The sequence below is a fragment of the Aythya fuligula genome, chromosome 24 (genome assembly GCF_009819795.1).
Source record: "Aythya fuligula isolate bAytFul2 chromosome 24, bAytFul2.pri, whole genome shotgun sequence".
In the NCBI taxonomy this organism is placed as follows: Eukaryota; Metazoa; Chordata; class Aves; order Anseriformes; family Anatidae; genus Aythya; species Aythya fuligula.
Genome location: NC_045582.1, coordinates 1,777,899 through 1,801,372, shown reverse-complemented (window position 1 = coordinate 1,801,372; position 23,474 = coordinate 1,777,899). Strand labels below are relative to the sequence as shown.

General features: G+C 56.7%; 1 protein-coding gene and 1 non-coding gene across 2 annotated transcripts; both read left to right on the top strand.

Moving 5' to 3' along the window:
* The first annotated feature begins 1,082 nt into the window (after window positions 1-1,082).
* TRNAC-GCA lies at window positions 1,083-1,154 on the top strand. The gene has a single exon. It is a non-coding gene; the product is annotated as a tRNA-Cys (tRNA).
* A 1,560-nt stretch (window positions 1,155-2,714) lies between these two features.
* Window positions 2,715-16,395, top strand: PLXDC1 (plexin domain containing 1). The gene is made up of 14 exons (XM_032202925.1): window positions 2,715-2,820; window positions 3,929-4,077; window positions 5,715-5,858; window positions 6,239-6,308; window positions 6,417-6,539; window positions 6,824-6,942; window positions 7,128-7,227; window positions 7,571-7,666; window positions 8,573-8,654; window positions 10,605-10,665; window positions 11,590-11,725; window positions 13,342-13,377; window positions 14,032-14,192; window positions 14,867-16,395. Exons 1-14 carry the CDS (start codon window positions 2,766-2,768, stop codon window positions 14,984-14,986), a joined length of 1,452 nt encoding a protein of 483 aa, XP_032058816.1. The 5' UTR covers window positions 2,715-2,765; the 3' UTR covers window positions 14,987-16,395.
* The last annotated feature ends 7,079 nt before the right edge of the window (window positions 16,396-23,474 follow it).

Here is a 23,474-nt window from a genome sequence, read left to right as displayed (position 1 = left end):
GCTGGGGGGGTTGTTACTGGGGGCTGCTGGTGGCCGGAGGGGAGTGGGGTGCACCGGGGCCTCCCCTCCTGTGGGTTTCTCCTCGGGGCCTCCATCCCCAAGCCTCTGCTGACCCCCCCCTTCCCCCGTGCCTCAGTTTCCCCACCTGCACAAGAGACCCCGACGGGTGCTGCAGTGACGTGGGGCAGCTTTGGGAGGGGAACCCAGCGGCTGCTGGCACCGGGGGCCACCCAAAATCCTCCCTTCGCCTTGTGCTGCTGCAGCCTGAGGGCCAGGACCCCCCCCCCCCTCCCCGCGGCCACCCCCGCAGGCGTTTGCGCAGGAGCTTAGGGAGCAAATATTAAATATTGACCCGGCCTCCCCGGGGACAATCCTGGGCCACTTCCCCATCCGCCTCCCGCTGGGCGCTCGCCCGGAGCCGTCTGTGCTTAATCCCCGCAGCCGCTCAGCACCCCCCGGGCTTGGTGGCTTGAGGGGGGGGCAGAGGGGAGATTTGGGGCTCCCCCAGCAGCTCCCAGCAGCTTGCACAGCCCGGGTTTGGCTTTGCCTCAACTCAGGGGTTTGGCTCCTTCACGCTCCTGCCTCTGCTGGCTCCGTGTGGCCCCGAAAGCTGTGACCACAGGGGAGTGGGGCATGGACCCCCCCCCCCGGTAACCCCCAACCCCTATGTGGGGGTCCTGCAGGGGTGTGGAGGGGAGACAGTGTGTGTGCAGGGGTGTAAGTGTGAGCAGTGTGAGCAGTGTGTGCAGCGTGTGCAGCGTGTGCAGTATATGTGGCGTGAGCAGTGTATGCAGGTGTGTAAATGTGTGCAGTGTGAGCAGTGTATGCAGTGTGAGCAGTGTGAGCAGTGCATGCAGTGCATGCAGTGTGAGCACTGTGTGCAGTGTGTGCAGCATGACCAGTGCATGCAGTGTATGCAGTGTGCACAGTGTATGAAGTGTGAGCAGTGTGTGCAGTGCATGCACTGTGAGCAGTGTGAGCAGTGCATGCAGTGCACGCAGTGTATGCAGTGTGAGCAGTCAGAGGCATGCTTGGTGCAGGCTGCAGGCACCAGAGCAGCTCCGCAGCTCCTTCCCAGCAGAGGGGGTATAGCTCAGTGGTAGAGCATTTGACTGCAGATCAAGAGGTCCCCGGTTCAAATCCGGGTGCCCCCTTGTTTTGGGGGGTTCCCCCCCTTTTTGCACCCCCTTTATTTGCTCCCCAGCCCCGAGGGGACGTGGCACTGCGCCACCGCCACCTTCCTGCCCCCTGTGCGGCGCCGCGTCCCGGTTACGGGGCACTTCCCTCTCTCGTTTAGGGACAGATCCAGGTTTATTGGTGCTGAGCACCTTCCCCCCCCACGGGCACCCAGCTGTGCCCCCCCCGGGACCGGGCATCGCCCCCTCTTTCCCCTCCCAGGCAGCCGCAGGGCCCCACGGCTCCGCTGCGCCCCCGAGGCTGGGCGCGGGGCTGGGGGGTCGGGGTCACCCCGGGGCCCTCAGCGTGGGGAGGGCACCCAGCACCTGCCCCGGCACCCCAGGGTGCCCCCGTCCCACTCGCCCCCCTCTTTTGGGGCTGAGCCAACCGCGGGGCACCCCCCGCCGAGCCCCCAGCTGCTGCCCAAATCACGGCACCGCCACCACGTCCCGAGCACCTCGGGTGGCTCCGGGGGGCTGCGGTGCCGGTGACACCCCCGACCCCACTCCCCCAACCCGGTTCCACCTGGGGAACCCCCAAACCCCTCAGAAATCGGTTTTCCTCCGAAAAAAAAAACAAAGGTTTGGGAAGCAAACCCAGCCCAGCGCTCCGAGGGTGCGCTCCTGGCGCTTTGCACCGTGGCCAACGGGGTCAGGCCCCAGCCGGGGGTGAATGGGGGGGGGCGAGGGCTGAGGGTGTGTGTGGGGGGGACACCTGCGCCCCCCCCCCAACAGCAGCAGCGCTCGCTGCGCTCGTTGTCCTCTTGCTGCTTGTCACTAGATGGCAGCTGGACGCGTGCCGGGCCGTGCGCGCCCCACGCGCAGCTTTTGGGGGGCCGTGGACCCCCCCTTGGGGCTGGGAGAGTTTGGGGAGGGGGCGAGAAGATGGTTTGGGGTGCGTGGTTTGGGGTGCAGGAATAGTTTGGGGTGTGCACACGGTTTGGGGTGTGGGCATAGTTTTGGGGGTGCAGGTATGATTTGGGGTGCACACACGGTGTGGGGTGCATGGTTTAGGGTGTGCACGCAATTTGGGGTGCATGGTTTGGGGTGCAGGAACAGTTTGGGGCGTGCACATGGTTTGGGGTGCATGGCTTGGGGGGCGTGCACAGTTTGGTGTGCACACACGGTTTGGGTTGCACATATGGTTTGGGGTGCACACGCGGTTTGGGGTGCGTTGTTTGGGGTGTGCACATGGTTTGGGGTGCACGTATGGTTTGGGGTGCACGCTTTGGGGTGCTCGCTCGGGGTGCAGGCTCTGTGCGCCCCCTGTATGTTTTGGGGTGCGGGGGTGCAGCCCCTCTCCCCTCCCTCCCGCGCTGCTCCCCCCGACCCCCCCGACGGCTGCGGGATCCCCGGGCGGGGCAGAGGCTCCGGACCCCCCCCGGGGCACCCCCGGCTCCATCCCCAGGGGCCGGGCGCTGCCTCCGGCCCCCTGCCCACCCCCGGCCCCACCCCCGGCTCCACCCCCGGCCCCTGCCCGGGCTCCGGTTCCCGGCTCCGGCTCCGGTGGCGGCGGCTCGGGGGGGGGGGGGACACGGGTACCGGCGACCCATGGCGGGGCGCTGAGCCCCCAGCACAGCCGGGGCCGCGATGCGCTGGGGGGGCCTCATCCTGCTCTGCTTGCTGCCGGGCCCGCGGGGCGCAGGTAGGAGCCGGGAGCTTGGGGGGGGGGGGACGAGCACCGTGGGGAGGGGGGGGGGTTCGGGGCTGAGCTCCGTGCCCGCGGTCCCGCGTGGCCGTGGGTAGCGGGGAGGGGGGCGCCGCGCCCCGGTGCCGCAGCCCCCTGCCTGCCGTGGGGGGTCCACGCGTGTCCGTCCTCGCCCCCCCCCCTCCGCCGTGCCCGTGGTGCCCCCACCCCGGCGCCTTGCTGGAGCCGTGGGGCTCCCCCCCCCCCTTAACCCGTGGGGAAGGGGCTGGCGAGCGCGCCCCCGACCCCCGGAGCCCCCCTCCCTGCCGGGTCCGCCCTGCGCCCCCCTGCCTCAGTTTCCCCACCCGGAGGGGCTGGGGACGGGCCCTGCACGGTGGCTCGTGGGGGGGGGCACCGAGAGCTCGTTGAGGCAGCAAGGAGCCCCCGGCAGCCCTGAGCTCCCCCCCAGGGCAGCAGCTCCTGGCCCCACGGGTGGATTTGGTCCCCCCACGGGAGTTTCTGGCCCCCCACGGGTGGATTTGGCCCCCCACGGGTGGATTTGGGCCCCCCCACGCGTCCCGGCTCTGTCCCTGCCGCGTGTCCCCGCGCCGTGGGCGAGCGCGTGCCGCCGGCGCTGCCCACGCTGTGCCGAGCTGCCAGGAAACCTCGTGAGCCTCCAGAGCTGGTCCCAAGCAGCTTCCTAATCCCCCCCCCCACCGTGTTCTACCCTTGGCAGCCTCCCGGGCCAGGGATTTGGGGAAGGGGCTCCTGGGGTGGGCGCCTGGAGCCCCCAGGGCAGCGGGGAGCTGGGGACCCGTGGCCGGCTCAGCCCCCCCCTGCTTGGACAAGGACAGAGCCCTGTCCCTGCTGTCCCCAGGGCTTGGTGCCCCCTCCTCATGCACAGGGCAGGGGGCAGTTCTGGAGGTGTTTTGCCTCTTTTTGCCCCCCCCGGCCTTGTCCTCTCCTGCCCGTGCCCCCCTGTGCCCTGTGGTGCCCCTTCCCTGCGCCCCCATCCCCATGCTGCTCATGGGGCCACCAGGCTCGTGACACCGAGCAGCGGCTGCCCTGCTGGGGGACAGGGCTGCTGCCACCCTGACGCCCTCCTTGTGCCCCCCTCCCCTCCCAGGACGCCCCCCCGGGAGCCCCGCGGCGGGCGAAGGGCGGCTCGGAGCTGGGGAGCCCTCGGCGGGGCCGGAGGGGACCCACATCAGCCAGGACCTGGTGGGGCGCAGCCTGGCCATCGACACGCTGCCGGCCAACGAGACGCGGATCGTGGTGAGTCGGGGGCCCGATGCTGCCCCCCCCGAAACCCCCCCCCGAAGCAGGATCCAGCCCCAGGGCAGGATCCGGCCTCGCCACCACTGCCCCGAGTTATTTCCAGGCTGGGCAGGGAGCTGGCGGAGATGCTGGCCCTGATTTAAGGCATGGGGCTGGATCCTGGCAGCACGGGGGGGGGGGTAATTACAGCCTGCTGGGGAGGCGGCCGTGCCTGGGGGGCTGCTCCCAGCCCTGCCAGGTCCCCGGGGGCACCCAAGGGCCAGCCCTGGGCTGGGCAGTTTGGGGACGCTCGGCTCGCCGCGGTGCCACGTTGCAGTGGGGGGGGCTGCTGGGGGCACAGGGCTGGGGGGGGGGAACGTGGGGGGCCCCAAGCTCGGAGCAGGACGCTTTCCGTGGGGTGAGGACCCCGCTCTGGTGACCTGTGACTCGTTCTGGGGTTTGTGCTGGCAGCCGACTGTGGATTCGGTGGGATTAGTTGACGGAGGAGGTGGTGGAGGAGAGAAACGGAGCCGCTGGCAAAGGGACCCCCGGGGAGCTCCGGGGGGGGCACCACAAACCCCAGCAGGACTGGGGAGAGGGTGGGGGGCAGCGGAGGAGGTGGAAGGAGAGCGAGGAAGAGACCTGAGGGGCTGCAGGGAGGAGAGAAGCGATGGGCGAGGGGGGCGCAGGGCAAGGGGGGCGCAGGGAGCGCGGCTGCGGGGCTGGGGGGCCCCGGGCTGGCTCCAGCTCCCTCCCGGCCTCGCTCGTTGACCAGGGCTGGGGCCGGAGAGGGGCCAGGAGCCAGGAACATCCCCGATGTGGAAGCGTTTTTAAAATCCCAGCCCGAGCAGCCCGACCACAGCACAGCACCAAAGGGCGCCGGGAAGCCGCAGGGAGGGCGCGGCCGCGCTTGTGGGTGCCGGTGAGGGGAAGGCAGCGATTTTTCGGGGCTTGGCGCTGTCGGGGGGCGAGCAGCCCCCACCCCAAGAGCAGGGCTGTGTGCCAGGCTGTGTGACACTGCTCCGCTGCCAGTCCCTGCCTCTCTCCGTGCCCTTTCGGAGAGCCTCTCGCCCCCAAAAACGCTCTGGGTTCAGGGCGCCGGAGCCGTGCGGCGCTGCGCTGCCCCTTGTTTGTGTCCCCAAACCTCTCCCGGTCCCGTAAGCGAAGCGAGGTGACAACAGGCGAGGACATCCCAGTGAGTCAGCGATGAGCTCAGGGGCTCGGCAGCCAGCTCCTCCGCGCTCCCCTCCTGGCTCCTTTCCCCCCCCCCTCTGGTTTATTGGGAACACATTGGGCAGGCGCGGGGGTGGCGAGGCTCGGCGCGGGGGTTTTGGGGCTGGACACCCAGCACCCGGCTGTCCCCATGTCCTGGGGTCCCCGGAGCCTTCACACGGGGCCGTGTGCTGGGATGAGGCAGTGCTGGCACTGCTCCTCCGTGCCTCAGTTTCCCAGCGGTGCCAAAGGGGCTCCCCAGGGTCCCTCTGGGGGAGAGACGGGGGCTAAAATTTTGGTTTGCTGTAAGGGACGAGCTGGGGAAGCTCCCCCTGGAACAAGGACCTACGGGAGGGAGAGGAGGGCAGCAGCTCTCCCTGACTTCAGCCGGAGCAGGGAAATTGCAGCAAAATGAGGATGTTTCTCCCCCAACCCCACTGCAGGAGGACAACCACAGCTACTACGTGTCCCGCACCTACGGCCCGGGGGACGCGCGCCTGCGGGGGCTCTGGGTCGACATGGCAGCGGCCAACAGGAGCCACGTGAAGATCCACGGGATCCTCTCCAACACGCACCGGCAGGCCTCGGTGAGCCCCACGGGACCCGGCGCAGCCCGAGCTGTCCCCGGGGTCCCCTCTCCCAGCAGGGATTTCCCCCCCGGGGGTGGGGGGCAGCTCGCCCCACGGCGGGGTAGCAGCAGCTCCTCCGCTTCTCCTGGTGGAGAGCAAGGCCTGGGAAGTGTTTGGGCTTCCCCAGAGCCCTGGGGGGGCAGAAGGGGACAGGGGACGAGCTGTGGGTGCTGGGTACCCGCTCCCATCCCGCTCCCATCCCTCCGTGCACCGGCTCCAGGAGCTTGCTCCGAGGCAGGGCAGAGCTGGCACCGATGGACACGGAGCCATCCCGGTGCCTGCACCCCGAGGTTTTCCCCCGCCTGACTGCTGTTCTCACCCCCCCTTTTCCTCCCCAGAGGATCGTCCTCTCCTTTGACTTCCCCTTCTACGGCCACCTCCTGCGGCAGGTGACGATCGCCACGGGAGGTGAGGCAGGGGGGGGGCTCGGCGTCCCCAGGGGCCGGGGGCTGGACGCAGCCCCCGGTGCGAGCCACGGCCTCACCATTCAATCCCCTTTCCTCTTCCTCCCCGCAGGATTTATCTTCATGGGGGACGTCATCCACCGCATGCTCACGGCCACGCAGTACGTGGCGCCCCTCATGGCCAACTTCAACCCCAGCTACTCCCGCAACTCCACCGTCCAGTACCTGGACAACGGTGAGCGCTCACCCCGCCACCAAACGGGGCAAAACGCAGCTCTTCGACCCAAAAAAAACAGGGCTGGAGATGGGTGGGGAAGGGGGATGGAGCGGTGGGGGATGTTTGGTACCTGGGGGTGTGCCTGGTGGGTTTGGGTAGGGGTTTGGGCTGGGGTGTTTGGCAGGGGCTGTGCTCAAGGAGAGGTGTTGGGGAGCTTTGCAGGGACACGATGGTAAAGGGGTCTGTAGGGGCGCACGGGGTGGGGAGAGGTAAGAGGGTGAGCTGCTCTGCTCTGCCCCCAGGGACGGTGTTCGTGGTGCAGTGGGACAAGGTGTACCTGCAGGGCAAGGAGGACATGGGCAGCTTCACCTTCCAGGCTGCCCTGCACAGCACCGGGAGGATCGTTTTCGGGTACAAGGAGGTGAGAGGCAGGGGGGGCACGGCTGGGGGGGCGGCTGCAGGGTCCCATGGGGATCCCACAGGGCTGGGAACCATCGGTGCACCGAGCCTGGGCGTTCCTGGAGCCACCGAGGTGCTGGGGGGCTCCGTGGAGTGGCCCCATCCTGGAGCAGGGCCGGGCTCCATCGCGCCCTCTCCCCGCTGCAGATCCCGGTGCCGGTCCTACAGATCAGTGCCACGCAGCACCCCGTGAAAGCCGGGCTGTCCGATGCCTTCATGATCCTCAACCCATCTCCCGAGGTGCCCGGTGAGTCTCTGGGGTGCACGACGGGGGCAGGCGGCTGCTGGGACCCCTCTCGGGGTGCTGGGGGTCTCCGGGGGTCTCTGACACTGTGGCCCGGGCACCCTGAGCCCAGGAGAGACCCCTCTGGTTCCGGGGAGAGTGGGGAAAGAGGAGGAAGGGGGCAAGGAGTGAGGGAGAGGCTGGTGGGTGTCACGGCCGAGCAATGCGCCCCTTTGGGGCGATGCAGGGCTGCACCACCTCCACTTGGGCATCTTTTGGGCACGGAGAGGGGGCCGTGGGGCTGTGCCGTGGGGCAGCGCCGTGGGGCCGTGCCCAGCCTCATGCCCAGCCTCCTGCTGCCTTCCAGAGTCCCGCCGCCGGACCATCTACGAGTACCACCGCGTGGAGCTGGACACCAGCAGGATCACCAGCATGTCGGCCGTGGAGTTCACCCCGCTGCCCAGTAAGTCGGGGGGTAAGGGGATGGGAACCCTTCACTTGTTTTCCCACCTCAAGGGCATCCCATCCCACTGGCACCGTCCCGGCATCTCCGTCCTGTGCTGGTCCTGAGCACGTGGCTGCGGTCGTGCTGCTTGCAGGAGGCAGCAGGGCTGGAGGCTGCGCTGCAAATGTGCTCCTTGCAGAAAAAAAAAAAAAAAGAGCAAAAAATCAAAAAGAGATCAGGGAGCAGGGGTGGCTCCTTCCACCTGCCCGGCTGCTGAAGTCCCTGCTCTCTGCCCCGTGTGCTGCGGGCACTTCTGCTGGGCGCTGCTTCCCCTCCAGCCTGGCCACGAGGCAGTTTCCACGCCCCCACAGTCAATATTTCGGTGAAATCTGCCTCGCATCCCGCTAAGCAGACCCATTTTTAGCGTTCAAAGGCAAGGATCCACGAGGGAAAGTCGTCATGCGGTCTGTAAATACGGAGCGGGGAGTAAATCTGTCACGAGGACACCGAGGCTGCGCGCTCAGACAGCCCCCCCAGGGTATTTTATGGCAGCTTGAACAGCAGGCAGGGCTCCCGCAGAGCAGATCATAAATAAGCATTCTGCACGTTTATTTTTGTTTCCTTAAGGCTCGCTATTTTGCTCCCCCTGGCAGCCAGGGCAGATGAGAGCCATGTCTCCAGAGGAGCCACGGGGTTAGCAGAGCTGGCCTCAAGGTTTCTTTTATGGGAGGGTGTTAATTTTTCACCTTATTGAGGTCAGAAGGGAGGAAAGGGCGAGGATCCCTGTGGGAAAGGGGCGCTGCTGCCTTTTGGGATGGGAACCACTGTTTTTTTGCTTCCAAGGCTTGCTCTCCAAAAACCAAGCACCCTGGGGCAGGTGCCGCCCGGCACCTTGCTGCTTCACCTCTCCTCTCTCCTCTGCAGCTTGTCTCCAGCATCAGAGCTGTGAAATGTGCGTCACCTCGGAGCTGACCTTCAACTGCAGCTGGTGCCACGTCCTGCAGAGGTAGCGTGGACGAGTCCCTTCCCACCTCTCCTCTCGCTGACGCTTGGTGTAGCTGGGGGAGCGAGCGTCACTCCAGGGCTCACCTCCTGCCATGCCTCTATTGCTGCTGCTGGCTTTTTTTTTTAATTATTTTAAAGCATTTTTCTTTTTATTAGAGCTGTCTCACAGCCAGCGATGAAGCAGTGGCCTGGTCTCGGGTTGCAGGCAGCTCGGGGGTGACGCTTCCTGGGGCGGGTGGGCCTGGTCCCAGCGCTTCGGTGCAGAAGCTGAACAAGTTGGGGCGAGAAATAAGGCCGAGGCTTTTGTCCAGGAGATGTGAGATGGGGGAAACCAGCCCTGGCTCAGGCTGGGGCATGCAAGGAAAGCAGGGGATCGTGGATATTGAGGATGGGGATGCTGGCTGTACTGGGAACACTGGCTGTACTGGGGGACGCCGGTGTGCTGCAGTCCCAGCGCTGCAGCCATCCCGTGCCCTGCTCTCCTTCAGCTCCAGCAGGAGGGCGTTTAATGAGGTTTTGCAGCCCCGGTTATGTAGAGCTGGCAGCAGGGGAGGGGACCCAGTAACACACATCCTCATCTCGCCCCGGGCTGTGCTCGCTGGTGATTCCTGCAAGGCACCGGGCAGGGATGGGGGGGACAGGGATGGTCGGCAGGCATCGCAGAGGTGACCCCATCGCTCAGCACAGGCTGGAGCATCCCCGGAGCCAGGGGACGATCGTTTTTCAGTGCCAGTTGCCCCACTGGTGGAGGAAGTTGTGCCCTCGCCGCTGAGGGATGCGTGAAACCAGAGGTGGCTCCGGTCACGAACCCAGCCCCGGGATGCCCCCCGGTCTGGGTCTGGTTTGGGCTGAAACCCCAGCATTTGAGCACTTTGTCGCTCTGCTTGTTTCATCCTGACAGCGTTCCCAAGCCTGATCTTCCCAAATCCAAGCTGCTGTCGCTTGCGTTTTGCTCTCCTCACCTCCGGCGTGGTGACTCCTCGCTGCTTTGCCCCACGCGTGCTGCAGCTGGAGGCGCACGTCGGCGGCTCGGTCCCCGAGAGCTTGGGTTACAAAAGGAAAGCTCGGATGGCCGAGGGCTTACGTGTGCTGGAAACTGCAAGCTAGAGCAAGTCTGCTCCTATCGTCTTGGCTCCCAACCGGGCTGGTTTCACAGAGCCAACGCGATCTTTCCAGGGAAGCTGGGAGGGTGGCTTCGAGGGTTTGGACTCGCAGCTCGAGTCCAGCTCAGTGTTTTAACCCCCCGCCGTCCTTTCAGCTCTCTCCTGGGCAGTACACTTTGTGTTTTTTGCTCGTGCTGAGCCCCCAGTTGTCACAGGGGCTCTGCCACAAAAGCGCTCAGCGACTCAGCAGGACCTGGAGCTCTTTGTGGCTTCTCCTCTTTTCTTGGTTGGTAGTTGGGAAAATTGCTGCTTGTACGGGCCGAGCCCGTGTTTCGTGTTTTGGTAGTCCCCAGAGGCTTTCCAAAGGTCAGCGTACTGCTTCAGTTCTTCTGTTTCTGTAGCTGGTGTTTTCCCAGTCTCCGCTATAATTTCGTTAATGTGCTTTTCCTGTGCAGATGTTGTCAAGAAAAAAAAAATAAAATAAAATCACGGAGATCTTGACCTTGCCCTGGCACAGAGTCCAGGGAATGGAAACTCAAACTCAGCCTATATATTTTTTTTCCTATTCCCCCGCTTCTCTGTTTTCCTTGGAGAAGGAGCGCTGACCATTTTCCACCTCTGTTAAGAGGAACATTTGGGTCCTTCCAGCACAGCTGGATTGGAAACCCTGTGCCTCCGGAGACCCGCGCGTGTCTCATCTTTCCCCTCCTCTCCTGGTTGCCTGTACCCACATGCGGTGCCCCTCGGGGAGGCGTTTGGGGTTTCTGGGCAGCTCAGGGACCCTCAGCACCCTGCTTGTTGCTGCCTGTGGGCTCCCTGCCCCACGTTAACCCCGTTTCTTGCTGCAGGTGCTCCAGTGGGTTCGACCGACACCGCGAGGAGTGGCTGTCCTACGGCTGCGGCCAGCAGGTAAGGCTGGGACCGGGCACTGGGAGTGGTGCTGAGCCCCAGGCAGCACCACGGCCACGTCCCAGCTCCAGCAGTGGGCTCTCAGCTCCGCTTGTCCCGTCCCGGATCCGATGGGGCATCCCGAGAGAGACGTAGACGTTCCCGTTCCAGCAGGGCATCAATGGGGATGTCTCCTCCCTACCCATTGGGGTATCAGTAGGGATGTCTCCTCCCTGCTCCTCTGGGGCAGCTAAAAGGTGTCCCAGTCACACCAGCACCACTCCTCGCCTTGCTGGTCAGTGCTGGGTGCTTGGAGACCCCCCCCAGGATAACGCCCGGTGCAGCCAGAGCGCTCCGGGATCGTTTTTCTTCACCTTCTGCAGTGGGACTCTTGCTCCCTCCCTCTGAAGCGTGAAGAAATCAGTCCTTGGGATTTTTTTTTATTTATTTATTTTTCTGTCCTTGTTAGCACAACTGCCTCCACATTGGATGAACTCCGTTCTTTGTCTCAGCGAGATCAGCTTGAACAAAACATCTGTTTCTGCTTTGGGGCTTTGTTGTTTTGGTTTGCTTTTTCTTTTTTTTTTTTTTTTTTTTTCTTTTTCTCCCCGCTGAAAACTCATCTTTGTTCCCTGTTTACCGAGAGGGGGCTGAGCGAGGGAAAAGGAGGTCAGCGGCCCGATCCCCGTGTCCTGGGGTGTGAGGGGGTCAGACCGTGGGACCTTGCCATTGCCACCCCATAACTCAGCGCTCCCCAAACTCTTCCTCCTGCTCTCCAGCCCCTTCCCCTCCAGTTCTGACACCCCGCACCACGTCCCCTTGTCCCACACCGGTATCCGAAGCCCAACCAGCCTTAGGGCTGGGGAGCCCAGACCTTACTGCTGGCACCCCGGTGCTCATGCGGGAGGATTTCTAGGGCCACCAGCCTCTCCATTTCCCTTTCAGTCCGACGAGAAGAGCTGCGAGGATTTGGCAGAGGACGACCACTACTCGGCCCCCCCCAGCAGCTCGCTCTCGCCGCCGGGGGAGGACGTCGCCGCCTCCACCTCCTCGCTCTTTGTTGACGGCCTCACGACGGAAGGTACGGGGTGAACCCCCGTGGCACGGACACCCCATCCCTGGGTTCCTCCATCCTCGTAGAGCCGGGCTACATCCGCCCAAATCCCCTAAGGAGGCGTTTTTCCGAGCAAGGGGGGGGGGCAGAAGTGGGTGCTGGCGGCGGTGGGATGGGGAAGGAGCAGCCCAGGAGGCGAGACCCCCGATGGGGAAAGGGACGGGGCAGCCCCCATGCAGCGTTACGGGTGCGTCGCTGCCTTTTTGTGCTTCGTCAAGGTCTGAGGAGGCGACAGACCAAAGCCTAAGCCCCTGGTGGTTGGGTTCCCAGCACCATAACGGAGGTTAATGCTGCATACAGGGGGGGCTGGCTCACGTTTTTGATGTGCTTGGTTCTCGCTCAGGGCTGGCAGTCGCACAGCAGGGACGTGTGATTGCCCCCTGCTCACGAGCGGTGCTCGTCCCGGTATAGGAAGGCTCCAAATAAAGCCCCGTCCTCCCCCCCCCGGGACACCCCTGTTCTGAAGCTTGCTAATCCTATTAACGCAGGGCTCGCTCCTCGGGTCCTAGCGGCAGGTATCGCTTCAATTTCGCTGCTTAATAGTCCCTAACGCAAACTGCTAATTAGAATAAATAGGAAGGAACATTAGTAATTGTCCTTCAGCGATGGGAAGGAGCTGGCAGGGGGAATGGAGTGCCTGGCTGACGGGGCTGACTTTGAAAGGAGCAATTAAGGGAAGGGGGAGCGCGACACCACCGCGGAGATTATTTCCCAACTCATCGCCAATTCTTGGAAAAAGAACAAGAGGCTTTCTGTGACGTAGTCAAGCATGAAGTTAATTTGTAATCTTGGAAGGAAACAAACAGCCAGCTGCACCAGGCAGCGAACTTTTAGCTGGAGCAGCGCGGCGAAGGCAGAAGCCAAGTGGAGGCGTGGGTCCACCCCTCGAGGCCATCCCCATGTGTGCTGGGGATGCTCCTGGCCGTGCCAAGTGGCCGTGCCTCGTGGCCGTGCCTCGTGGCCACACCATGGCTGAGCCGAGCCCAGCAGTAACGGATCTGGCTTCGTCTGGACTCTCGAGGGCACTGTGGTGGGGAGCATCAAGACCCAAAGGCTTGTGCAGCACAACCAAGCCTTGTACAAGACATCCTGGTGCTTCCAGAGAGAGATTTAAAAAAAAAATGGAATTAAGGAAAAAAAAAAAAGGGAATTGGATTTTGGACTCCCATGGAAGGCATCCACAGGGCAACGTCCCCGTGATTTATTGGGGCTGTACTGGCAGCACGTGCTGTCGTCTGAACACGAAGTCATCCCTGACTATCCTGCCTTGCACACCAAGCGTATTTAGGCTACTAAGGACTGTTAAAGATGTATCAAGCCTGTTTTCCTCAGATGTTTGTGCTCCTGGTGCCACCTTTGTGAAGGAAGATAAACCACAAGGCACGTGCTTACACCATGGTGCTTTTCCTCGGGGTGCCTTTCCCTTCCATCATATTCTGAGGCTGAAAACTGGGTAAATGTGTAATTGCTGTGCCAAGAGGTGTGTGCTGGCAGCGTCCCTGTTACAGAGGGATAAAAGAGGGTGGGAAGCATGGAGAATACTTCAGAAGGCTCCTAACGTTTTTGCTGTTGCTTTCTTGCAGATGACACAAAGCTCAACCAGTACGCAGGGAGTGAAGGTAAGGCCCCGAGCTCCTCTTCAGCTGCTCCCGCTCCGTTCTAGGTGGGAACAGGGCACACTGAAATCAAATGCAGGGGAGAGTTGTGATCAGGTGAAAGTGAGATTGGAAAGATGTAATCAAGATAAGAATCCCACTGTTGTTACCTTAATACCATTTCATGTTGTGAAACGTGAGGGTTGAGCCCAAATGTCCTGCCCTGATGCTCTTTTTCTGCTTCTCCCACTTTTCTCAGTCCTGCCAAACAAACCACGATGAGTTTCTCTCTCCATACGCCTCCCTTTCTTTGCAATTTTTACATGAGCCCGAAGTCCTTTTGCATTTCTCCAGCTCTGCCAAAAAAGCACTCTGAAACTCAACTCCAAAATGCATCCTTCCAAGCAACCAGCCAGCATGTAAAGGGTATGGGTCGAGGAAGGGGGTCCCTGCAAGGGGATTATCCAATCTTTCAGACCAGCTATTGGCATAAAAAGGGCTGCTGGAGCCTAGACAACAGCTCTCCGTGCCTCTTGCTCTCTTCCCCCCTTGCTGAGCAGCAGGCTGAGCGCTCAGCCCTGCACGCAGGGCTCTTGGCACATGGTGCCTCGCTTTTCCTCTCTGTCCTTCCTTTCCCTGAGGTCTCAGCCCGGTTCCAGACCCTGATTCTTTTTGCAGGGGTGGGAAGCAGCCTCCCGGCCAAGGCCGCAGGCGCCCCGGTTCACACCGGTACGATCGTGGGGATCGTCCTGGCCGTGTTGCTGATCGCAGCCATCATCCTCGCTGGGATTTACATCAACAGCCACCCCACCTCCAACGCCGCCCTGTTCTTCATCGAGGTGAGCAGAGAACCTTTCCCCAGCCCGTTTTCTCTTCCTCTGCCATCAGCACCAATGCTGCCCTTCCAGAGAAGGGCAGTGAGCAGCGAGGAGAGGGGATCTGTGATAGATCTCACGTCCAAGTTTCTTTCCGTGCCCCTACAGCCAGAGCCAATCTCCCAGTTTCCAGCTGATGATGCTTCAAACTTAGGCTCCCTCCCTCCTACACTGTTTTATTTTGCACTCTTTCATCCCCTCCCTTTCACACCTTGCCTTCTCTCCCCGTACAAGGTGAGACATTTCCACCTGCCACCACGAGCAGTTGTACACGGGGGGGGCTCACTTAACGGAGCTCGCTGCCTCTTGGATTGCCCAGCTGGATTTTGTTGACTAAAACTCTCGGATTTTGCTGATGGATGTCATGCCATCACCTACCGCGTAAGGCTCTAAATGGAAAAATTTAATTCTCGGAAGGATGGGGGGTGTCCTTTCATCCTCTTTCCACCCCCTTCCCCATCTCAACCCTACCGCTGGGTGAACTCAGCGCAACCGTAATGCGCTCTTTACAGCGCAAAATGATTTTTTTTCCCTTCGTTAACAAAAATCTGAGCTTCCACAAAGCCAGCACTATTTTGGGCTGAGCCACCCGTTACCGGTGGCTCCTGACGGCTCTGTTTGTGTCTCTCTGCCCACAGCGGCGGCCTCACCGCTGGCCGGCCATGAAGTTCCGCACCCAGGGCCGCCACGCGACGTACGCCGAGGTGGAGGCGGCCGGCCACGAGAAGGAGGGCTTCGTGGAGGCAGAGCAGTGCTGAGCGCTGCCTTCCCCCCCACGGCCTCGCACCGCCCCGTCCCACGCCTTGGGGGTCCTCCGTTACCGCAAAGCCTTTCCCCTCCTGGAAAAGGAAGAGCGAAGTAGAGGGAAGCGAGCGAGTGGAGCACGAGAGGAAGGAGCCGGGGCCATGCGGGGATGGGAGCTGCTGGGATTCCTCACGGGACGGCAGAGCCCGAAGTGGTGTCGGGATTTTGGGGATCTGCCCGGCTCCGGAGCCCTTCACGTGTCGGTAGAAAAGAGTGCGGCCCAATTTTTAGCTTGGCTCGGGTTTTTGTCTCCTGGTTGGGTTTTTTCCCCCTCTGTGTGGGGCTGAGCTCTCTGCTTCTCTGCCAGGACTCTGGATGTGGGCCACATCTCGGCAGAGCCCCCAATTTTTCCCATGTGCTGCCCCCCGGCTCTGCCAGCACACAGGGAGGTGAGGCTGGGAAGGGGCCGGTGGTGGCTGCAGGGCTGTAAGGCTGGCTCACCAGGCCTCACCTCTGTCCCATCCCCTCTCCCCCAGCTCCCTTTCTCCTTTGCCTTCTTTTTAGGGGCAGTTTAATTTCAATTTTGGCTTCAGGGCTGAGAAGCCTCCTGGCCTCCTCTTCAGCCTGCACCTCCCTGGTTTCCATTCCCTGCCCTCCTCTCCCATCCCAGTCACTGCTGCTTCTTCCCCCTGCTCCAGGATTAAGGGAAACCCGATGTATTTTAAGGGTAAAAACCCTGCTGAGGATTCACCATCAGGATGTTTGTGAGCCAGAGGCTCTGATGCACTTTCTCGCATCCAATTAGTTTCCTCAATTACTCACTACAACCTCTACCCTAAAGGACGCAGAGGGTGAGAAAAAATATCTTAGATTCCTTCAAGACACATCTTTGCCGCACAGCTGCTAGTCCAGCAGGCGTGGAGTAGGTTTTAAAGGCAGAGGATGGGGACAGAGCCCGAGCAAAAGCCCCGTTCCCCCATGGGCTACAGCCCGAGGGAAACCCTCCTTCATGGGAGCATCCCATAAATAAAACACAACGGCCTTACATGCCTTGATCCATTGAAAATCTGGAAAATGCTTTGTTAACATCATAGTATTCAGAGCCTCGAGTCAGTGGATTTTTAATTTTTATTTTTTTATTGCGTCTGTGATAGGCCCTGGTCTGCATTGGTAGCGATACTGTGATCCCAGAATCTGACCCTACCTAAGGGCTTCAGCACCAGACCTCTCAGGGTTGTTCTGCTCCTTCTGTGCAATCAAATCCAAGACTAGTCTGCAGAAATGCTTATCCTACTTCCACAGCCCCCAGCCAGAGCAGGACTGGTCCCTAAGCTGAGGACAGATGGTATGAAAAAAGGCAGAGTCCAAAGTCCAGTGTCAGGTAAAGTTTATTTTTTTTTCCACCCATCAAAAACAGGTGTTGGCTGTATGGGCTTTTTTTTTTTTTTTTTTTTTTCCCTCTTGATCCTCAGTTATTTATTCTGATATCATCTTTGGTGCATATTTTATCCACTGGCTGGTTCAGCTGTCACTGGTGGTGATTACTGCCAAAGGCAGGGTCTGTCTAATTAATGTCTTCCTTCTCATCTGCTGAATTTATATAGCCATTAAAGATAAATATGGATGCTTTGTGGCATTTAGACCCCAGATTATACTTTCTCATGTGTAGCCACTAGGGAGGCTTTTGCTGCATCTTATTATGGCGTAAAGGCACCAAAACACTCTGACAGGGTAAGTCAGACCGAGCTGTGCCAAGCTGTTATGACCCAGACAGTCTCTCCTTAGATGTATTTTGAAGATAAACCTTATCCCCAAATAAAGCTTTCAACTGGAAAGTAGTTTTTTTTTTTTTTTTTTTTCTTTTTTTCCCCTGTTTACCTGAAGAGCTCAAAGGAATGCTGTCTTTTTTTTTTTTTTTTTTTGCCCTGGATCTGATCTTTGAAACGGTTATAAGCTGGCAAGGACTTTTCTCTGGATTTCAATCTTTTCAAAAAATGGCTTTGTTTTTCCTCTTTTTCTTGACGTGCATACACAATAACAGCAAGACTTTTAGGTACTCCTCTTCTTCTACAGCCCCCAGAAATGCTAGGTAACATCCAACACATCTGAAACGCTGCAAATTGACAAGAAAACAGACTTTATATAGGAATTGAGCTGTATAAATCACTGCTGCGTTACTACGGCCAGAATCTTAAAAGAATTCAAAACAGGATCCGATCCTCAGGTGGAGGAAAACAACATCCAAGTGCCCTAGCACAGAAATGGCTGAGATGCATACAATATACCACAGGACAGATGCCAAATTTGGAGTGCCTGGAGTCAGAAAGGCTTTTTTATTATTTTTTTTTCCTTTTTTATTTTTTTATTTTTCCTTGACACAAAGAAACAAAACAAAGCAGGTTCTTCCATATTCTGTAGTTGTTCAGTTTGTTCTACCTTCTCCTGAGGAGTGTGGTTGGGGGTAGTGTCAGGTTAGCAGCTCCCATTGATCCCCAGGTGAGGTTCGTGCCCCAAGCTGGATCCAGTCTGGATCCCCCAGTCCAGGCTGCGTAACTGGGCAGTGCTCAGCTCCCCCTACCTGCCCTGGAAAAGCAAGGCACTTGTGTCTCAAGGAGGAAGGAAAAATAAAATAAATGTGTCCTACCTCTCATGAGGCCTGGCTCTGGGCACAAGAGCTGGGAACGACCTCTTCCACCTTTTCCGTGCTCGTGTCCTTGTAGTTGAAGAGGCGGTCTATTAAATTCCAGAAAACCCAACTGTGGTGGTGCTGATGCCTAGAAGAAAATGAATCAAATGTCCTTACCACCACCAAGAGCTGCTCTGCTGTCAAAGGAAACAGGAGAGCAGCACCAAGCCAAGCACACCCGGATCACCACTCCTCTCCTACCTGCACAGCTCCGACTTCAGGATGCCGGCTAATCTCGCTAGTCCCAAGGGCCAAAGCAGGAACACGATGGTGATAACTACGCCATAAAAAGGTTTTGGTTTTCCTTTTACTCACGGGGCTTCTCCAGCTGTGTCCTGAGGCGTTCCTCTGGATTCCAGGGCTCCCAGCACTGGAGCTTCGAAGCAGACTGTGACGTACCCGTGTCCACGGAGCTGTTTGTTTTATTGCTGTCGTGGGCTGGGGCTGTCAAACACAACCAGCTGCTGCCTCCCAAACATGGTCCCTTGCAACTCAGGCAAGGCAACTGCTGTCATCAAGCAGAAAATGATGTCGTGGGGGGGGTCCTCGGCTGCTCAGCAGCTGTGAAAACACACCAGGGGCTTCGGCACAAAGCCAGGTCCTGCTTCTGCTCCCACTAGAGCTGGGACATCAGCGCATCAAAAAGTTTTTGGCACCGATGGGAGCAGGACCCAGATCAAAAAAAAAATATTCTCCCACTAAGTAAAAGCCTACTTTCCACATACTTGAATTTACAGCACAGTCGGACTGTTTGGGGGGACTACAGGCACTTTAACTGTCTTTTAATGCAATGTATTTACTATGGATAATCTGCATGGAATACAGTCTTAATATTAAAAAAAAAAAAAAAATCTTCCTTTTTGGACTGCTTTGTTTTCAAAATAAAACCTGCAAAGGATTGCTGGTCATGTTATGCAAACTTCTAAGCACAGTGGGGATTATTTTCACCTTGCATGCTTTTAATGGCCATTGTAAGTGTGCACAGATCTTTTTTAAAGCCATCCTTTGCTGGCTCAGTAATAACACATCTTATCAGGAGGTGTTCCCAGGACAGATCCAGGATAAAAAACTAACGTAATTGAGGCTTGAATCAAGACTATAATCTTCTTCTAATTTTATCTGCTCGGCTTATTTAGAATTTTAGCAGGCTTTTTCAATTTGAACAATGAAATTTGTTTTTTCCATTTGACTTTCTGAAAGCAGCTAAGGGTTTGGATCTCTGCCCAAGTCCCAAATTATTCCACACGTGCTCATTCCTGCCTCCTGGTGTAGGCTCCATCACTGTGGTCCGTTAGAAGTATGAACAGGTCAGCATGACGAAGTACCTGAGAGGAGGTTATGAGCCGAAGGAAAAGGCCCCTCTTGCACTTAGCTATGGATATCCAAAGATTAATTCCAGTGGGGGCTTTGATAGCCCCGCTTCCAGCTGTATTGCACCTTGATAAGGGCAGAGCCAGAGCTAAAGGCATAATTTCCTAAGCAACTTTGTCCTTTAGAAGCAAATGTCACCCTTTTTTGCACCTCCCTTTCAATGGCTATGACCATATCGCAGTATAGGTAAAGGAGCAATATATTTGCTGCTCCTCCACTTTCCTTTCACCTTCTCAAGCCCCTCACATCCTGATCATCCCCTCCTCTCCCAGAGTCTTTTCCAGGTTTGGGAGAAACAATGCTACCACAATACAGCTCCAAGTCAATTTAAACATGATCACATAATTCTACCGTCCCAGTTCTACTTATTTTTCTGAGCAGACAAGTAGGAGATATATAATTAGAATGTATATGATATATATATATGTAAAGCAAATACTTCATAGTGTCTAAATAAGAAAAATGTAAAAAAGTCAGCTTTCATGAACAAGTAGTTTTTACAACAAGCATAATCCCTGAAACAGGTTAAAATAGACTTTGTGCAAATAAACAAGGGGCTGTGTCCTGGAAATGCAACTGCAACATCAGGTCCACCAGCACGCTGAACGTAATTAATAGCTCTGAAAGCAAGCAGGGAGCAGATTGCTACAAAAGGGCCTGTGGGTGGTGGAAGAAAACCTCAAATAGATGCACTGCTCCGAATCTGCATTTTACAAGTGCTGCAGAATTAAGCTTTAGTTACAACTGGGAACAGGGAATTAGGGCTCCCAAAGTCCTTCCCTGGATCTATGTTAAACGTCTTAATGCCCTGGGTTTCCTCATCTAGAAAGGAGGGGTGGGAGTGATTTCCTTTCTCACACACAAATTGTAAGTCTGCTAATATTTGTAAAATACTTACAGCTGCTCAGGGGAAAGGCGTTTTCAAGGGGAAAAAAAATAAAGAATACTTGCTTAGGTAACAGCGAGCAGCACACCCGTGTCCATCTCAGAAGCTGGTTGGGTCGTCCCTTACCTCGCACTCAGTGGGAGCTGCGAGTTTGGCGGTCGTGCTGGGCTTTTCATTACCTTTGGGAGAGGATTTTATAGTCTGAACAGAAGATATTTCCCTCTACTGGCTGCAAGAGACAGGTTTTGTTGTGCCCAGCCGTGGCACACCGCTGTTTCCCGTAGCAGAGACTCACCCTCAGCTGACGGGCTGACTCTGAGGAGGCAGAAAACGCCTGCACGTTCCCATCCAGCTACCCACAGAGGATCCCAGCAATAACCTTCAGCTTTTCCCACAATTTCCTCATCACAAAGGAGTGAAGAAGAACCTGTGAGCCCAATTTATAGGCTGTAAAACATCCAAAGGATGGGCCTTATTTTTTCGCTTCTCTTTCTTTTTACACCTCAGACCCTGATTGTTTACCCAGCAGGTCAGAGCAGGCAGCAGACTGTCTTTTTCCTCAGAAAACCTGACCTACGTTTTGTTGACGCCCCCCCAATCTGAAGTAAAAGTCACAAAAATCAGGCGGTTTTGTTACCTTTAGAATAAACCTGACAATCTTCAGCACGTGCTGGAGGAAGGCACGTTGAGCCCTTTTCCTCTGCACAAAATACGTAACTAATAGCACACCAGGGCTGCTTTGGTAAAGGAAAAAGAAAGCCTTTTAAATGTGTTTTGTTTCTTTAAGTAGTGAAAAGAGCAGGTTTGCTATTCTCTTAAGAATAATGGTGGGCTCTGTGCCCCATGGCAAGCTGTGTGCTAGTACCTGCTGGCTGCCTGCTGCCTGCTGCTGAGGGTTGGTGCAGCCTCTCCACCTCTCCGTACGAGGGTTTGTAACACCACCGGCACACAGACCCCTAGAACAATAAGCAAACCCACGGGGACACTCTCTCACCTCTTCCCCTGCTGCTCCCTGACGCAGGTGGGGGTAACTCGAATGCTCTGCAACTCTGAAGAGCGTTTGCATCTAATTTTGTGTGAACTTGGGTCTGTGGAGAATCGGGAAGCTTTTATCAAACAGATGTGAGACAGACGGGGTGAGTGGAGGAGGTGTTAAGAAATAATTCCTCTTCCCCTTATTAGGTGTTCCTAACCCATAAATCTTTCAGGAATTCAGCTTTTTTAAAACCTCTATAAAATAAAAAGAAAATGTTAAGCACGAAGATTATCATCTTTGCATTTGTAGGATTTGGTGTTTAATAAAGTAAATAATAAAATAAACAGTTAATCACCAAAGAGGCTGCCTTCTTGTAAACCTACATGCACATTTCCCCCTCTGCCACAAAAAAATACTTCATCAGTGATTATTATACTTCTGTTACGTTTCACCCAGAAAGATACCAGATTTCTGCCTCAGTAATGGTAAGGTGGCATCCTTCTGCTCAGCGAAATGCGCGGACTCTGAGGTGGAGCACAGCAGCACTAATTGCACAGAGGGAGGAGACGATAATTTAATGTGGCAGCGACAGCAAACCTTCAGTGAAGACCAGGCCTAGGTGTGCAAAATGTAATTTTCCAGTATAAGGAGAAAAATTTGGGATTCACAGTCTGATTCTGGGTTAGCAAAAACATCTCTGCTCGCTAAGAGCCAGTAAGTAGGGTCTCAGTTTTGCATTTCCATGGAAAGGACGAGAGCAAACCAGCCTCCCAGCACCGTGCTACAACGCTGAAGTGAAGCAAGTTGTCTGAGATGCCCTCCAGACCCCAGGCCAGCACTTTGTAAGGACAAAAGCAAAGGCTGCTCCTGGCTGATCCCATCCCCAGCTTCTTACAGAGCTGCACGAACAGCTGCTACCACAGAGACGTGATTGGAAAGCTCAGTTATTTATCACGGTCAGATCCCCGTGCTTTGACATAAGGCAAACCCAAATACCCAAGGAAGATCAATTGCTGATTCATAAATCATCAGTGAACTTTTCCCTATGGAAACAAGGTTTTTCTTGGTGTTTCTTCGAAGGAATAATAGGGCCTACCAATATGCTCAGCCTGAGCAAACTGATAAGATCATAAAGCAGAGCGGTATTGGCTGCAATAACTTCCTATCTGTTATGAAGCTTCCCATGGCTCAAACGGATAATTATCTCCATGTTGTGCTGACAGGTTCCCATCTGTTTAGGGCTGAACATTGCATCTTAAAAAGAAACAGAAAGGAATAGCACCAGTTATACTCTGACAGGTTTGCTCAGCTCTTCAGAAAACCCGAGGAACTTGATTTGAGATGCTAATGAATTCTTAGTAATCCACTTCTTTTTTTGTGCTGGTATCTATTTCCCTGCAAATCCAGAAGATGGAGAAACGCCGAAGACAGGAATAATATAAGGAATACTTCTAGGGAAGGAGCAGACTGGAAAACACAGAGACCAGATCCTCAGCTAGGATTTAGGAACTGCCGAGGAACTACTCTGACTTGAGGGGGACCCTAAATGTCTGGATACACAGAGCACAGACCCATACCACCTGGGTGTCCTCTGTTGTCTCAGTTTTACATCTCCTTCAGCTCTGGACTCTGCCTGAGAGCTGCCATGTAACTTCCAAGCAGCCTTGAGGCAATCTCTCGGCTCCCTGCTCCAGCTTGGAGAGGCGAGGAGAAAAGGGCAAGTCCTGGCATTAAGCAGAAATGCTCCCCTTCCTCACATGCCCCCGACTAAGACACTTAGGATCCAGAGAGGAACAGGGACACTGGGAAGTTTTGTGTGGTAGTGAAGCCCCTGCCTTGATTTTCTGCAGCCCTGAGCTCAGTAGGATGCCACTTCGTGTTGGTATTGAAGTGAGCATGTGGACGATACAGCACCACAGAACTGCAGCAAGGACCAGAGCAGCCAGGCATTCAAGATATATATATATCCTGATCACTTAGTACATGTACTAAGTGATTACTTCACAATTTTTTACCTTGTTTGCCTATTTTTTGTTGGATTTTCAATTATCTTTTTTTTTTTTTTTTTTTTTTTTCCCCTATTAATTCCTTTAGCTGCACCTCATCCATATTGCTGCGTTCTGCAAGCAAAATAACATGAAAATTGGACTTTGCGTTATCAAAATTCTGATCACTTTCCGAGCAGATCAAGCAGCTCCAGAGGTCTGGGTCAGGCCCCTGGCCGTATACATTCCTGTCCTTCTTAGACCTGTGCCATTCATCAGCCTTTCAGCAGCCCTTAAATAGAACCGCAAAGCAAAGAGGACATTTTATCCGGAGAATTCATTAAAAGGGATGATACAAAACAGAGCCTTAATTCGCTCCATGTCCTTGCACAAGGCATAGTAGAGCTCGCGCTGGATGAGTCAACAACACCCCCCCCACCACCATTAATTGTACACTTTTCTCATTTTGTAACGAGCCTTAAACTGCTCTCTTCGAGTATAAATGAAAGACTGCGTCGGAGCTCCTTAACAACATTTCAGAATTTCACTGAAACCTCAGGAGAGGAACACATTTGGCAAATGAGGAAAAATTAGATTT

Coding starts and splice junctions, on each gene's coding strand:
- PLXDC1 (XM_032202925.1), top strand. CDS start 2,766: ATGCGCTGGGGGGGCCTCATCCTGCTCTGCTTGCTGCCGGGCCCGCGG. Junction 5,859..6,238: donor ACACGCACCGGCAGGCCTCG/GTGAGCCCCACG, acceptor TTTCCTCCCCAG/AGGATCGTCCTCTCCTTTGA. Junction 14,193..14,866: donor CCGCCCTGTTCTTCATCGAG/GTGAGCAGAGAA, acceptor CTCTGCCCACAG/CGGCGGCCTCACCGCTGGCC.